The following is a 17,806-nucleotide window of genomic DNA, read 5'->3' on the forward strand; positions in this document are numbered from 1 at the left end:
AAGTTCAAAAGTCCGATTGCTACAACTCAATCTGCCCCACGCAACGTAAAGCGGCACAAAGTGTGCACCTGTTTACATTTCATTTTGTAATGCTGAAACCGTAAATAATTAGTTAATTACGATTATAATATTTGTGTCAGCTTGTGCCAGTTAACATAATGTTGTGAAGAATGCGTCGGAAAGATAACCGTCCCTGGAGGAAATTGGTTAAGAAACTGCGTCGGAAGCGAATTCGACAAAAACTTGCGAGAGAAAGAACTGACTGCATAATTCTACCAGAAGAAGATGTAATAATTTCAAAAGAAAAATCTGCCGATGTTTTGGACACCAAGTATTTTCTAACGAAAGAGGAATGGATCATACGAGATAAGCATAGACAGCTCGTTTCCACAATGAAACTTGCAGAGGAGGAAAGGCTGGAGAAAGTGAGATTGGAAGAAGAGGTGAAACCAAGATTGAAGATAATAATTTATTAAAACTATAACACTACATTAATCAACACTTTAATATTTCAGAAACGAATCCGTGAAGAATGGGAGAAGAAAGAAAATCAAGAGAAATTGGAACACGAAGAACACGAACGGCTGACAATGGAACGTTTGAAGAAGCAGGCAAGAATAATAATACTTCGGTCCGGCGGGATTTCCCTGGATGAGCGAGGACTGAATTAATTGATGATTGATATCCTTTATCATAAAACACAAAATATTATATATTCTTTTGCATGACATAGTTAAGCTATCATTAGGCAAAAATTTATTACAACACATTTTCCTTAACCTTTACAATTGCTATAATACAATCCACAAGCTATTTGAAACATGTAGAACTGGATGGTATGGTGGTTGATTACAGGGAGAAGATTACGAGCAATTTCTGGACTTTCTTTGTGGGGTGAGACATTGTGCATGTTTATTTTAGTCATTTAAGAGGATTTTGGTTTTGCCAATTTTATAGAAGCGTTAATCTGAAATTTATAGGACATTGAAACACCTCCTCTGCCCTTTGTGATGCCGGAAGGATATGACAGCACGGGACAAGAAACTTGCAAACTTTTCGTCAAAACGGGGGCTTGTCGGTTTTTCGATAGATGCAAATTGTAAGAAAATAATCAAACTCGCGATATTTATATTTATTGACTGAATCAAATTGTCTTATTTCAGATTACATCCAACTCCAGTTTTAAGTCAGACACTTCTAGTCCCAAATTTCTTTAGTCATTTCCTTCTCCAGGAAAGTCTCCGAGATGAATACGATATGGATTTGGGCCTGGAATATGAAAAGTCGGAGTTGCAGATAGAGTTTTTGTACGTCGTTATGTGTTATGTATTACATATTTGTATTGTTCAATTGGAATTGGAGTGAATTTTTTATTTCGATACTTCAGAGAATTTTACCAAGATGTCCTTCCCGAATTTCAAAAACACGGGAAAGTTATTCAATTTAAAGTTTGCTGTAATTTCGAGGCCCATTTGAGAGGAAATGTTTACATTCAATACGACAATATTCGTTCAAGTGTGGAGGTATTTACGACAACTGATTAAATCATTAAATTATTTTTTTATGATTACATTTATTCAATTTGCAATAGGCATTCAGAACCTTTAATGCAAGATTTTACAACGGACGCCAAATCAGTCTCCAATTTGTGAAAATTGATTCCTGGAGAACGGCAATTTGTTGGTCATTTCTGAACCGTCACTGCGTCAAAGGAGGTTCCTGTAACTATTTGCACGTATTTCGAAACCCAACCAAAGAATTTGTTTCTGCCGATCGAGATTTTAAACCTGTTCCGTCCTATCGTCCCTCACTTCCTGAGCAGAACCGTATGGCCGCTGCTGTTCTCTCATCGAGTCAAAGAATGTCTTGTCCTGATATCACTCCCGTTGGCTCTTCTTGTATGAGTTCAACCCCAAGTACTCCTCGTCATTTGGAAGATCGTAATCGACCATTAGATAAAAGTAGCGGTTCAAATGATAGAAGTTCGTCCAGACATCAACCCTCTCCCTCTCGAACGGATCGGAAACGGACAAAATCTACTAAGCGGAAGCGTAGCAAATCTCGTAAATCTAAAAAGCATAAAAGATCTAAATCTCCAGGTCATAAAAAACATAAAAGCAAAAAATCTAAAAAGACCAAGCATAAAGAAGACTGATTATTTTATAAAAAATCTAAAATCTCAAATAAAACCCAAAGTTTTAATTTACCAACAAAACTAGATAATCTGCCAACCAACTTGATTTGTTGTAATTTTTTCAATGCACACTAGAATCGCTAGTATTGTTTTTTCCTCAAGGTTAATAAACTGACATATGTAACATGACAATTCAAGCCAATTTAAGGAATTGCAGGCCACCAGCCTTCACCACCGTGTATGTGGTCCGTCACAAAACACATTCCTTATTTATTTATTCTTATACAATAGGTTTACTTACATAAAAATGCAACACATTTTGTGGTTTTGTTATGCTTTACCCATTTCCAAGTATCTTCACAAATCCAAATAAATCCTAACCATGGAAGACTATGTAAAATGGACCATTTCCACCAATTCAAGACCTACAAATGCAGACGTTTATCCCCCAACTTCGCTCAACTATTTAACTACTGCGTCTCATGATGAATGGACCTCTTCTACCTGAATGAGACTTATGGCTGACTTGCACAAATATCTGTAATCCGCTTTCTGCTATATGACATCCTTATCCTTACCTTCGCAGCGCAGCAGTCTTGTGGACAACACTTTGGATGATTCAGCATTTAATTAAATCTATGCATGTAAATGCCTTTTGGCGAATTTGACGAATTGGATCTCTATGAGTGAGTGGGTCCGACAGACTTCAAAGAATTGAAGAAAGCAATCGTAATGAGCACAAAATGTCATCCTTTCATCATCATCAACAACAAACGTGTTATTTCAGCGATGCACAATTTTTAACCCTCATTTCATTCAAGATGGATGATGCATGAATGCATGTTCAGCAAGCAATTAATTCTACAGCGCTTATCACCTTCATTAATCTGCAACAATTAAACGATGTTGTTGCCTGTCATGTCGTCACTTGTGGTAAAACATGAATAAGACTTGATTCAAATAAAATAAATTTGATGTGATGTTTTAAATTATGAAGTTGTAGATCGTGGGGACATGCTACAAGCTGACAGGGCTAAACAGAGGGTAAAAAAAGAGTATGCATACAAATGAGAAAATTACTTTCGTTTCAATGTTTTAAAATCTGGATAAAAATATGTATCGCAAATAAAATTATGCTTTAATATTTGCAATTATTTAGATTTTTAGTAATTAAAATTAATATGTGCCAAAATTCGCAAAAAGTATTATACGAATTTGATAAAAATGCAGTAGAAATGAAAGTGGAACTTTAATATTTTGTGGACTCCAAAGATATCAAGTTCAATTCAATGTTTGTTCAACTTGATATTGCAGGGTTTCAAGATGACCGTTTAACACGAAAAATTCATGTCGGTAAACAAAACATTTTTAAAATTTAGTTAGAGATTAGATCCATCCCACTTGCAATTGATCGATATCTGATCCATGTTATAATTATAAGGTGTCATCAATCAAGAAAAATCTCCCCAATTAAAAAAGAAACCAGTATCGCAATAATTTAATACTTAGAACCATATACATAAAACACAACCCGGATTGGGTGCATGTCCATAATAAACTCCTCTGAAATACGTAATCACGAATCAGCAAATTAAAAAAATCTTGCCAGTTCAACAAACAATTTCGCTTTTCCAACCCTTTCGAGCAGCAGTACGAACTGATGAATCGATTCAATGTACAAAAGTAAATTAAGGGACAGGTTTTGGTAAATTTTTATCCAAAACGGATTTCTCATGTGATGCTGATGCAATGCAACATTCCCAAAATGCACAAAATTGAATTTTAATTCAGTCCGTTCCTTTTACAAGATTTGGCTGCATGCAACATTTCTGTAAATAAAAAATCTTAACATTTGAGACAAAATACCAACGCCTCGTACTTTGAGAATCATCATCGCAGCTCATCTTCTTCTCAGACAAGCTGATGATCCTCCGCGTATGGAATTAGTCATTTCAACCTCTAACAACCCTTATGCAGGTAGGTAGCTTGGAGGTACTTTTTTAGTCCAACTTTTTAGGCATACAACTCCCCACGCAGCTAACTAAAACTAATCCTAAAGTAGCTACCCTTCCCGTATTTATACGTAAGCTTATTCACCCTCATATATTTACCATTTTACAGGATGAATAGCGCCAGGCGGTGGTTCTTCTTCTTCTGTACCACATTTTTTTATGACCACATAATATTCACACACGCTGCATGGAATACCTTCTGGTCTGGTCTGGAACTCTGTGTCTGGACGAAGATATAGTGACTGGAGAATTTGAAATGGTGAATTTCTAAACCATTATTCGTCATCTCAATGCAATACAAGAGCACGAGACGGACATGATGATGATGATGATTATTAGGTGCATCTTTCTTTATTTAGTAAGTAGCAGTATTACCTGTTGTATGTATGCATTTCTTCTTTACTATTCTCATCATTATCTAAATATGCATCGTTATTATTCATTATTTTTGAATAGAATTGGCCAGCTCATATTTATTTATTTATATTGTTATCTACAACAATGAAGAAATAGAAATCTGAATTATAAAACCGACCTTCTGTTCCGTTTCGTTATTGATATTTATCCAGAGCACTTTTATACTACGAGTTTTTTGTATGGAAACTGAAATTCTAATCCAGAGCTAGCCAATCCAGTCCAGTTTACGATGCATTACATACTTTACGGTGAGACTGGGCCCTTTTTCATGAGATTCTACTCCACCAGGTTTCCATTTATGTAACGTAACATCGACCCAATGTTATGTATTGTTCATTCTTTCACATTTTTAGTTCTGCCCAGACTTTGGGAGGGATGAGATGAGAGAAAAGGTATTTCTACTTTTTTCCCCACCTTTCATCTCAAATATGCAGTTTCGAAATATATAAGTTCATACTTAGCAAGAAAGACCAGTTTATTTTGCATTCGAGTGCTATATGGCTCGTGGCGCAGATTTGTTCCAATTTTTATGAAAGAAAATACACAAGAACCGTATTTTCCACAATTTTTCTTGGGTGACACTTTGTCAAGTCTGATTAGATATAGAGGTCAGGAAGTGTATGTATGTGTCAGTGTGTGTTTAGTTTAGTTTAGCACCTTTCAAGAAATTGGGTGCAATTGGCTCAACTCCTCCAATTACGGGAGGATAAACCAAACCGTTTATCGCGACAATGTTCAGTTCAACAGGTAGTTGGCAAGTTGAAGCTACAAAAATATACAATCTTCGTACTTTCTTGTGCTGGGAATTCGTAAAGGATGATACTCCACACTGATAATGTTTCGTTAGTTCATCAGCATTGCATTCTGTGAAGTTGCGACGAGGTAATAATGCTATTCTTCTGTGGACTCTCTCTCTAACCAAAATGTACATAAGAGGACTTGCACTAACAGCAGCAAGCAGCTTTTACATGTAACAACGGAATGTCTACTATCTTGCAGTAAATACGACTCATTTGTATACTGCTCAGTCAAGCTTAGACTTTTTAGGAGAGTGTTGTGTGTGTTGTGTGCCGTGGTTTTGGTTTGGTGTCAACGTCAACTATGTAAAAGTGTTCGTCGCATTGTTGTGTGTGGGTGCATATAATATGCATAACTTGGAATATGTGACATGTAGTGGCAGGTAAAAATTTTACCTGAAAAAAAACGGTCATGTGAAGGTAAAAGTCCCCTGAAAATTATATATCTACCAATCAATAGTGAACATAAATATATTTATAAATTGCTCAAAACGGTGTTGAACTTTTCCGAGAATATTTTTGTTCTATTTTTGGGAACAAACTCACCTGAAATTTTCTACCTGTAAAATACAAAATACCCCACCGAAACGAAGCATGTTCAGCTTTGTGGTGTAGAACGGAAGGTATTTAGTAGTGGACAAATAGTGACTAACGAAACTACGACGAGTAAGAAGTATCTCATCCAAGTGTGAAAAGTACCTTCTGCAACGCAAGGATCATAACCAAACTGCTACAACAATGTAGTCAAATTGTGAGGATGAATAGTGACACTAACAATTGGTGAGTCATTTTGGTTTATTCATCTCTAAAATGCGATAGAGTACGACGGAGTGGATCAGTCATTCTGTGGCATGGCCAGTGAGATGAGGCAGAATTTAGATACTTTTAGTCACTATATTTGACGACATTTTTCCAAACTTTGGTGCAGAACATACTGTCACCATCAGCATTAAAGAAAGTTTTTTGTGTGGGTTAAAGCAGTACAAAAAATGTAGAAGAGTAAAGTATCAAATATCTCAAACTCGTCCGGCCGGAAGGGTCCACATTTTATGAGAGATCTGCATCTGGAAAAGTTTTAAGTGCTTGTAAATGGTTTTGTGGGACCATGGAACTTATCAATGAAGAAGTAGCCTTTTAAAAAGTTCTCAAAATACGGACTGCATGAAGGGTTGAACTTGGAAAAGTGAGACACATGCGACACGTATGTCTGCATCTCTGGTGAAATATGGTGTTTAAAATTTAAAAATCTGTCTCGTAGGAATTGTGACATAATAAAACGCCGTGTACATGTGTGACATGTTACGTATTTTGCCATGTTTCCGGCTTAAAACGTGAGAAAAGCGGAGACCTGGATGTCAAGATAACATAAAAGTCTGTCTCAGATGAAGTTATTAACTTTTGGTTGGTAGTTAAGTTTTAAGTTTACTAGTCGGTGCAGTCAGTAGCAGCCCACACAGCTACATACATTTATTCATCAAATTCATCAAGTAGAAAAACTACCGTGCAATTTTGTTTTGCTTAATTTTATAGACTTTGGGCTTGGTTCATTAAGTTTCCGTCGTGTATGTGTACATGTCGAACTAATAATTTTCTGGTGTGGCCCACTTCCTCCCACTCGTAAATACTCTTGTGATACATCATCATCATTATCATTTATTGTTACGCAATCCAAAATCCATCCCCAATATTTTTTTTCATGGGGGAATGGCCACACAGAGAAATAAATAAATAAACAATTTTTGTCTGCCTCTTCTTCTCAACCGGACATTTTATCTGACGTCAAAAAACTGGAACTTTTATACATATTTAGTGTCTGTATTAGAAACTTAATAATTTCGATTTTTGATAACAAAATATAATAAAAACCGGTTTGTCAGAGGAAACAGCAACTACAAACAGTGTGAGAACTGTAGATTGGATTATTGGAACCGTTAATTGTGCCCAGGTATATAATCTCAACAATCAATTTCAACATGTTTTTTTTACTTGGCCGTCGTTGTTCTGTTCTTACTTATCAGTTATGATGATGATGATTATTAGTGTGAACACATTTAATTGATCATTTTTCTTTATGCTTTTGACTTTTGTGTGATCTTAAACTGACTAAATTATTTGACGTTTAGCTGCAAAAGAGGACAATATAATAAGGTGAATGATTTATGGAAAGAGTCAATTAACCCGCTGATCCATTGTTTATAAGAAAAATCACCGTTAGTCAAAAAAAAGTTACAACAATTTCTCTTGGTTAAGGTCGAGGTTGCTAAATAATAGATTTTTTTCATGTGTCAACTGCGCCCACGAGTGTTTTTTAGCATGCAAACATATTTGGCGAATTCGGGCAAACTGAATAAAATCAACGGTCAACCCACCAAGAAAGATTTTCATTTGACGCTGTTGTTTCGTGAATTTATGGCCGTGCCAAAATTGTGGCTTATTAGCATAAATGAAAGAATATTATGAGTTGGTGGAAGTAAGTAACCCACTCTTGGTCTTGGTGAATACGTACACTTGACACTATATGATAGCACGGTTGAATAGGTAGTGGACACCTGAACGTAAAAGTATTTGCATACAATTCTTCTTGGCAAGGTGTGCAGGTTGGCATTATTTTATGGTGGTGATGACGATGTGGAAAGTGCGGATACCTGGTTTCACGTGTCTTTTATTTAACGGACGATTCATTTTGTGTACGGGTATTTGCAAAATTTGGCCGTTGGTGGGGACGCACTTTGCATATGCAAAAAAAAAATTCAAAATTTATTACAAAAATTCTGGAAACCTGAATATACAATATGAAACTTAGATTTTCAGAAATTAAGTTTTTGGCGTTATTCTTAATCAATTCGTAAAATGAAGGATTTTGATTTATTTGTTGAAAAACTTTTCTCAAAATCCATTACTTTTCAAAAACATTTTCTTTGCACAATCGGATATACAAAATCGGAGATACAAAATACGAAATCCAAGCTCTCAGAAATTTACTTTTTGACGTTGCTCTTAACCAAAAGCTACTTATTTATTTATCTATCTTATCTAATTGAAAATTACATTTCCTTATCAAGTTACGGAGATTCACTTACAAAGGAATCTCGTAAAAATTAAAGCAGCCGCAGCCGCCAACCTAAATTACAGTCTTTTTTATTATTTATTTGCATCCTGTAAAAGCCCTCCTTATACGTGTAGACAGGTAATTATTTCGCCATTCATTTCACTTTAGTACAAAAAGCTTGCAACGCATCACATGAAATGAAATCATTGATTATCTTTTTCTCATCGTCGTCGGCTCTTCTTCTTCTTCTTCTCGTCGTCGTGACCGTTTGATCTGGTTTTACATTTCTGTATAAAACTTGTGTGCCGTATTGTGCGATGTGGTCTCGATAAGATTACAGATTTGATGCTCTTAACTTGTCGAAGTTTTCAATTGCATTATTTTTTTGTCTCTTTCTTTCTTTCCTCAATTTGACTCTGATTGAGCCGAATGCATGAAATTAATCGAATTATAAACCACACTGAACAATACCGTATTACACGCAGTGGGGCTTAATTTATACAGGATTATACCCACCCAAACAATTACAAATTATGTACGTACAATCCTCCCAGACAGAGAAGAAGACATACATAATATCAGTGGCCGCGGAAGTGTGTGGACAATGTCCCCACGGTTATTCGATGTCCCCATCATCTCCCCATGTTATATAAACTCCGCCCTCTCCTATCCTACAATGTTAATGTCCCCACAGCCTCCACGGCCACTGCGCAGCATACCGTCAACCGTTGTTTTTCTTGCCAGCCAGCCCATTCATCTAGCGACTTAATGGTGTCGTAATACGTTAAAGGATTAGAATGCTAATTCATTTTTAATGCAGGGAACCCACAAACGAACGACGGCATTCCATGCATCGTCTCGTACATGTAACAAACAATTGACGACAAAATGGCAAAGTCGGCTTTATTACCCCAAAAAATTTGTGATGTTGATTCATCCAAAGAAGAAGTGGTGTGGCAATAATGATGCCGTTTTCATTAAAGAACTTGTCGCAATGATGCAATAAAAAAGTGAGGATTAACCCGCAATTTGTTATCATCTGCGTATAAAATGCATGTATTATCAAGCAAGTGTTTCTGGTATAGATATAATTCATTAGTTGAAAATATTTTCTCCTTCATACACAAAAGTTTCAAAACATGTGGGTGAATTAATAATCCCTGTATTCAGAACGTTTGTATGTATGAAGAAGTCGTGATTTGTGGCCGTGCTAATTACTGAGAAGGTCTTTGTGATGGAAATTCATTCAGAATTGAGAATAAGTCCGGAAGAAGAACAAGCCAAACTAATAAATAAATAATGATGAATTAGACAGAATTAGTTTTCCGTACAGGTGCGGGTGCAACGCAAAAGTGCAATAACAATAACTACAAATAGAATGATTCATTATAATCAGATATGCATACGTACATAGATTAAAATAAATTGCAACATTGCTATTTTGCGAACCTTGCAATTTTTTTACATATGGTTTTCGCTATAAAATAATTTGTCATAAAGTTCTCTTCCTACCAAATTCTTGATACTTATCAAATAATGTTTTTTGTCATGCTTTGTTAAGTAATCCGAATATTCGAAATTTTTTTTCATCCATTTTTTTCTCATCCTTCCTCTCAAAAATATAATCCAATCCAATCCACCCAAAATAACTGTATTCCTGCCAATCGTGCTGTGTACTCCCTGTGATAATTTACCATTGAGCAAGCAATTACCCATTGTTGAAAATCACACCACAACAACAACGGCAACCTTATCCTGTAATACGCCTCAAGAAGAAGAAACTAGAAAAAAAATCCACTCAAGAAGACTTTGCATGCACTATTATCAGGCCGTTTCTGGTCCAAAATTGCAGCAGACAACAATTCATTCATTCCGACAAAAATGGGGAATATACGGGCAGTATTGTTCCCTTTGTGCGCACGGTAGCGGTTGCCTGACAGGACATTTAACTTGTTATTAAAGGAAAATTTATAAGACACGAATTACGAGTAGCGCACACCCGCACGCGTCCATCCATTCCATCGAATGGGTCGTTAACATTTACCTATTTATTCTTAATGTCGACAGCTTTGTGTGTCGATTTTTATAAATGAGGGAGGATTTTGGGTGTAAAGTAACAAACAATGCAGGTGGCAAGGCGTACGTGAAATGAACAAGAAGAATGGGCAAAATAATAAAAATGAAGGACAAAGACGTTAGGTAAACGAATTCAGGAAACCATTCGAGATTACAAGATTCGATATCGTCTGGTTTTCTGTCAAAATCCGTTTGACATACTTAATTGTTGTCGCAGACGGAAAAATACTTGTGTATTTTTATTACTGTTTTAAAATTTAAATAAAACGTCAAGAAAAGTTGACGTGTCGTGTGTGGCCTGTTAAGTTTGCGCTGCCACGTTTATTTTATTTGGACATTCATTATCACTTTCGTTTAATTACGTTATCGCAATTAAGTTATTGCTTGAACTGAGTGCATGGTAGTGAAAAAAAAATGAAAACGAGTATTTACAGTATTCATAATATTATGAGTGTACAATTTGCATTTCCACATGAGATTTGTGTAACAATAATGACAATATTTATTTATGAATAAAGAATGGAAAGCGGACAATGAACATTTTCTAGAGTTTACGACCGATTACGAAACGAGGGCAGTGAGGTGACATTTTTTCACACGTAATAACAACACGAGCTTAATTGTGGCAGTGACAATGAAGAAATATAACAGCATGCATGCAGTTAGTTATTTTTATGGTTTGGCTCATAATATTTAGCACGTTTTACAAAGCAGAACGAGATTATTATTATGCGTACGTGAAAATTAAGCAAATTGGATCCATGTAGATGTTAAGCTTGGTGTTAACAAAGTGTCCCAAAAAAATTTGCAATTTGGCTCAGAAATCGACAACCTTTTTAATACTTTGCGATTTTCATGGGTCTACTAAATTAGCAGTGTTTAGCTGCTGCTGTTAAGTTGATAGCGTAAATTTTCATCCTTATTTTCTTTTATTTACATTTAATGGGAGTTGGATTGGAGAGAGAGATAGAAAACCCAAGCGTAATTGTAATTGTAATAACTGCAAAAAATTATCCTTGACACCTGCAATTTATCATGCGAAATTATTTACTCGTATATTTTTCTTTCTAAGCCCTGTAGCTCAAATTGTTCATCCCCATTTTCAGTGCTAAATGATTCATGACACAAATCGTCAATTGCTATAATTAAACTGTGTATGTCCCCGAGCTGTAGATTTACATGTAAATCAACATGAAAGTGTCTTAAATTCAATATTTTCCACAATTTATGTAAGAAATCAGATTTACACGAAAGTCTTAAATTCGATATGTTATGTGTTTCTATAAAAAAATTGTAACGATTTGACGCATTTAATATAATCAAATTCATCACAGGCTAAATAATAGTTCCGTAAAATATCTTGTTCTAAATCGTGTTGTGCGAACTTTACACACAAAATAAATTAATAAGTGGCCTGCCTGCGAACTTTTCAATTTGATCCCCATTATAAAAGTTATTATTTGCAAAATCTCATTAATTTGAAACGACCAGTGTAAGTCGCCGTCTCTTCCCTTATGATTTACGATGCTATAAAAAGTTGCCCAATAATTTTTTAAAAAATAAATGACATTCCATTAAATATTAGATAAAAAAGTGTGTCGTTTTCTTTGGGAAATAAGTATTAATTTTTTTAGAGCTTTCATGCCTATTATTTACAGAATATATTTAGTATCTAGTTTCTCGTTATGTAATCGATACACAATGCAGGACACAGAATATTCTTTAAAAAAGTACAATAAATACAGTCGTTGGTTATTAATGTCTCTTTACTAACAAGGAAGAAAGTCTAAACAAGTGCGTCATCTGCGAAGCATGAACTCGTTGCAGTAAATATTATTAACTTTAAATAACTCCCCGTAGCCAATTCATCCCATTAATTGTAAGTATGATTAAATACATCACATTCCAATTCGAACAAGCCAACAACAAAGATTTTTACTTAATGTGCATCGTCTTCTTCGACACGATTCTTCGCCATTGTCCACTCCTCGCAGTGAACGACCGAATTTAGACAATGCTAAATTGAAACAGTCACAATAATATAAGTAATTGCCAAATGTGGCGTGAAATGGAAATGAAGAAGAAAGTTGTGGTTGATTCAAATTTTTATTTGTGTGTCGCTCGAGAAAAGTTGTTAAATAGATATATTCGATTTCCGTCCCATGATTGAAAATGGGCCGCACCGTGTCCGATACGTTTGTGTAGTTCTGGTTTTAAAATTGAAAAAAAGAACGTTGAGGAATTTGCGGAATTATGAAGTATTTGCGTAAATGGGTGGAAGGAATTCTGGTAAAGATTACGCAATTTTTACGATAAAGATTGTGGGTTATCTGACATCATTAAGTAATAATGAATGCCTCACCAAATTATAACCTGTAGGGAATTATTGACCGTTAAAAAGTCGTAAAGTCAAACAATAACAATGCGAGTTTTTTTTTCTTTTGAGCAAATTAAAGATATTAATTTGACTATTTTTGCAAGCTATAATTTAAAAGCGTACGTATACGTTCTTCTCGGCACATATGCAGTTCATGCCTTTTTAAACAACGGAAGCTGGAATATGTAGGAAAATACACGCAATTTGTTACGGTGGTTTATAACTTGGGAACATATTTATTTAGTTGAAATGCACTGCATGTGCCCATATTTTATTTTATAGTCACAGCAGGGAATGTGCAAAAAAAGTCACTTACTCAACATGAAACGATCGACATATTCGACCAATTGCCACAGGTCGGGTCAACAAGGTCAAAAAATGGAATAAATCTACCGGAAGACGAAACAAATGTAGGGCTTGGACCAGTTTAACTAAATATCTAACATTTAACTTTCTTACTGAATAAAGTCATCATTAGCAATTTTTTTTGCTAATAATTTGCTAAATATTGTGTGAAGTGCGTGCATAAATTTATCCGCTGGTACTAAATATGCAATGATTGGGAATGAGAAACCGGAAGCGTGGGGTTTTTGGTCCTTGTCATAATTAATGCAAACTTTATGTTTAATAAGGAAGCTCAATAAGCGGACGGAATGAATTATGGTTTCAAAAATTGATGGGAATTATTAGTTGCGAAACAAAACCTGCGTGCACACCTAATAAGTAAGCAAATAAATAGCTTGGTTGGTGGGAAATAAATGGTAACATGTTAAAGTAAATAAATAATAATGCGATATTTCAATCTATGTACATACACCACCCTTCTTTTTTACTGGGAGAAAAATTTTATGAGAATCTGTCCCCCCAAAAGTAATGCAAAACTTGAAATAATTACCAAGAAAGAAGGGCTACATGAACATGATTTGGTCAAGTTGATCTGGTCAAGCTATCCCATTTCCGTTACTCACTCGCTAATAAAAAATGGCAATACTTGTAAAATTTATTGCTGTCGATTTAATAAAGATGAAGGGATGATTTTTTGTTAACTTGATATCTTCGTCGTGGGTAAAGTAAAATACACACCCTTAAAAAAAACCTTAATTTGTATACTTCCCTCTGGTCAGGTGAGTAAGTAGTTTGGTCAAGAAAAGTGTTGTGTTGTGTGTGGTGTGGTTTGGTTTAGTTTGCTTGTGTCTGGGGTCAAATTAATATTTAAGAGGCATCAAATTCTCGTTGTTTGTTCACGAAACCAGAATAAATATGTAAACGATATGGTAAATGGTAAATGGTTTTTAAAAGTGTTGTTTCCGGTAAAAATGATGCAAACATCCCCAATCAATTACGTCTTCTCGTCACATATGTATATGCATTCGTCATATCACGAGTTAATAACAGGCTGCCGAATACCTTTTTTGATTGACGTGATCATTAATACCTTGGGTTACTTATGTGCGGAATTACTTAAAAAAATTCATGTCATGATGTCAGATTTAGCTAAATTATTCTGAATCTAATCCAATAATACATACGTAAATGCACGCGCACACACAAAATAAAAAACCGGAAACTGCCATAAATCAGAAGCTGTTGACAGGTCTCGATAATAAGATTTCTGAATCACGACTTCACGCAAAGATATCAAACTCCTACTACTGGTCAGTCAGAGGAATAAAATGCAAGATTAGAAATGTGACCTTGCCTTTAATGGTCGTGCAGGATATGAAATATTTGGAAAATTTATAATAAAATGCAAGTAGTGACCTCATCTGTTATTTAGTTAGCATCACATAATTGCATCAAGTTAAAGTATGGACTGCATTTATGTATGTATCTACGAATTTTTTTCCATGCAAAGAAACACTCACTGAATTATGACAGCAGCACTAAATCAATTCTCGTGAAGTGCATAATGTGCAAAAACACAATTAAGAACATGCATTCGTTATGTTTAGTTCAGTTAAGTATTTATTATTACGAAGAGAGGCTGGCTCAAACATGCCTGACCACTATAATTCATTTAAAGTTGTCATTATATTTCATTTCGAGAAAATGATGGTACAAGTTCTAAGTTGAAATGTAAACAGAAAAAATATAATTTTGTTTAACAGCAGCAGCGTGAACTAATTTGCATTTAAAAGAACTACAAATTATTTAGAACGGGCTGCTTGCTTGGCATGTGTTGGAAAAATAAAAATTACGGTCATTTCGCACAAACAATGGTAAATACATATCCATCTTCTTTGTGTAATGGATATGGCTGAACGGCAAGACATGAAAACATGTCGTTAATTTGTATGTAAAAGCAGGTAGCTAAACTGACTGGTTACACTTTTAACATCACATTGTCATCAGGTTTCGACTAATTATTGCCACAATTTATGTATACAATTATGTAACAATTTCTATTTTTATTTCAGATGAACCACGACCCTTAAAATTTGGGCTATCCAAATTTCCAATCAAGATGCCAGCCGAAACAATGATATCTTCCCCGAGCAGAATGATGACCACCCCAATGCCTACGAATCATCACCATCACAAGGGCACCGTCCTCCCTGCCAACACGAAAGGGCCCAATAATTCCCTCCTCTTCTCCAAAGGGCTCTCCGAAGATCATAAATCACCAAATTCTCGACTTTTGCAACTCGCCGAACGCACCAGTAATCCGGCCCGAAGTCATAATAACAAAGGGACAAGTTCCTCATCCTCGAGTCATCTCCTCAGCTTTAGGAATGTCATATCTCCCTCGAAATCTTCGACCTCTTTTGCACGAAGGAACACCTCCATCCTCAACTCGTCTCAATCTCCAACATCTCCAGGAGAGAAATGTGCTGTGAGACAAAATCCCAAACTTTATACGAGCTTCTCTTCCAAGAGTTGTTCCAAACTGACCAAAGCATTCATTCGAAGTGATCCGTTAAAAACGAATATTGAGCATCTTGTGAGTCCCATGCATAATAATAACAAAGCCGGGCCGAAAAGTCCTTCACATTCCGCAAATTCCGGTCAAGGTGTCAATACCTCGTCAGTGTCCTCTTCCAGTAGTAGTAGTCCTACTAGCAGAGGAGGTGGTAGTGGTGCTAATTTGTCCTCCAGTGATCACAACTCTGACACCAGTTTGAGCAGTGGTCTCTCAAACCTAATCACTCCGTTGAAAGCAATCCACGCCAGTTTTCACGACCGGTCCAAACTCTCCAACGCCTTTGCGCCAAGAAGTCGACTTTTTTCGCAAAAGGATAAATCAAAGTCGTCTCCAAAACCTTCTCCTGTGTCACGAAGGGAAAATCATAGTCCCGATTTTCTCGAGTACTTCGGCAACCCGTGTAACCAACTGGCAGTCAATAATTCTCAGCAGCAATCCCCCGAAGTAGGACTCCCCACCCGAAATAATAATAACGCCTACTCGACCCCCGACATACTCGAAAACGTCCTCGGAGTAGAGGACAATGACACCAACTACATCATTCTAGACCGCATCGGGCGACGCGCCTCGGAAGACTTTATCAATCGGAGTAATAACACGAATAGCCTTGTTCCTAAAGGGGGACGAAGTCACTCTTCTTCATCTTCAACAATACCACCAGACGAAAGCATTACTAACAAAACTCCTCACTCCAACAAGAGTAAAAGTCCTCTCATCATAAGTGGGACACCAACTCGACACGACAATCATGTCCAAATTAGTAACAGGAATCTATTAAGAGATCAAAATCATCATCCCCAACAGAATCTAATTCCATGCACAACTCCAACCGTTTCTAATTTGCATACGGATATTAATTACAATAATAATAGACACGTAGTCGTCGCATCTCCTCCTCGTAATAAAAGCAAGCCATCGCCATCGGATACGGAAGGAGGTGGAATTATTGCGATGAATATAAGTGCAATGAAGATGAGTACGGCGACCCCAATGAAGATCTCTTCATCCGCAGCGTGTCGAGCCCAAATAGTTACACTCTCGGCGAGATCGTCATCTGACGAGGCTGACACCACCATCACCACCACGTTAAAGGAACAACAACAATCCACTAAGAAGAATGTAGGGACAGCAGGTGCTGCACATTTAAATTCTAAAGAGTCGTCGCACAACCACCAAAATTTGCATCTGCAGCAGCAGAGTTGTAATAACAACGACCACGACCACCAGAAAGTATGGGCAGATTATCCTTCCACGTCCACCTCCTCCGGCATTAATTCCTCCAATTCGTCGAAACTCACCGAAAGCGGAAGTAAGTCTTCTGTTTGGAATAATTCCAATTATGCCACGAGCACAAGTTGTAATGGACATGGACACAGTGTTTATGACGACAATGATGAATGTGCTCCTGTTCCACCACCGATTCCGAAACGATGTTCGACAACAACAACATCTTCTCATCTTTTGGTCGTGTCGCCAAGATGCAAATCTACACCTGTTCCTCCTCCTCCGATGACTTTTAATGAAATGAAAAGTGTTTCTACTACGAATCCCGTTGTTCTTCAGGGCAGGAACAATGACACCAAAAGTGCACGACCGCCTCCACCTCCGCCGCCGAAACGCAATTTTACTAATGGTTCAAGTAGTAACTTGATAGTTCGGTCGGAAAAGCGCTTAAATAGTTTGATGCATTCCTTCAGCTTTAGTTTTGGGAGGTCGAAATGTGGGAACAACGGATGTGGTCGTGGTGGGATTTACTCACCCTTGGAAAATGAGACAATTCCAACTCCACACTTGAATAGGAATCGTTCCAGATCGTTGCCAAAGTCATTCTTGTCTGGGAACCGGCATCGGAATAAAGGTCAGGACTTGATGGGACGGAGTGCTTTACCCAGGTGAGAAACATGTCACATTTTCCGACAACTTTTACCTACGCGTAAAATTAGATTCATTTCACGAACTCAATCTCATCTCATCCTGTAATCTTATACTCAAAATAATCAACCAACTCGATAATAAGAATG

The 17,806-nt window shown here is 36.5% G+C and overlaps 2 protein-coding genes across 3 annotated transcripts in view; both read left to right on the forward strand.

The window, feature by feature from the left end:
- The first annotated feature begins 24 nt into the window (after positions 1 to 24).
- On the forward strand, positions 25 to 2,231 carry LOC110851628 (U2 small nuclear ribonucleoprotein auxiliary factor 35 kDa subunit-related protein 2). Its single transcript, XM_022099480.2, has 7 exons — positions 25 to 443; positions 516 to 611; positions 856 to 894; positions 981 to 1,099; positions 1,164 to 1,307; positions 1,388 to 1,523; positions 1,592 to 2,231. The coding sequence occupies exons 1-7, from the start codon at positions 171 to 173 to the stop codon at positions 2,153 to 2,155; spliced, it is 1,371 nt and encodes a 456-aa protein (XP_021955172.1). The 5' UTR covers positions 25 to 170; the 3' UTR covers positions 2,156 to 2,231.
- Positions 2,232 to 5,598: 3,367 nt separating this feature from the next.
- LOC110851629 overlaps positions 5,599 to 17,806 on the forward strand; it is a 33,264-nt gene continuing 21,056 nt past the window's right edge. Inside the window, exons 1-2 of one of the 2 annotated variants that reach the window (XM_035853869.1) lie at positions 5,599 to 6,140; positions 15,280 to 17,677. In XM_035853869.1, the coding sequence (XP_035709762.1) occupies positions 15,327 to 17,677 (2,351 nt within the window). In that variant the 5' untranslated portion in view covers positions 5,599 to 6,140; positions 15,280 to 15,326. Of the gene's footprint in view, positions 6,141 to 6,211; positions 7,306 to 15,279; positions 17,678 to 17,806 lie in introns of those variants that run through there. The other variant, XM_022099482.2, reaches the window with a different exon arrangement.

Source organism: Folsomia candida, unplaced genomic scaffold (genome assembly GCF_002217175.1).
Source record: "Folsomia candida strain VU population unplaced genomic scaffold, ASM221717v1 Fcan01_Sc007, whole genome shotgun sequence".
Lineage (NCBI taxonomy): Eukaryota > Metazoa > Arthropoda > Collembola > Entomobryomorpha > Isotomidae > Folsomia > Folsomia candida.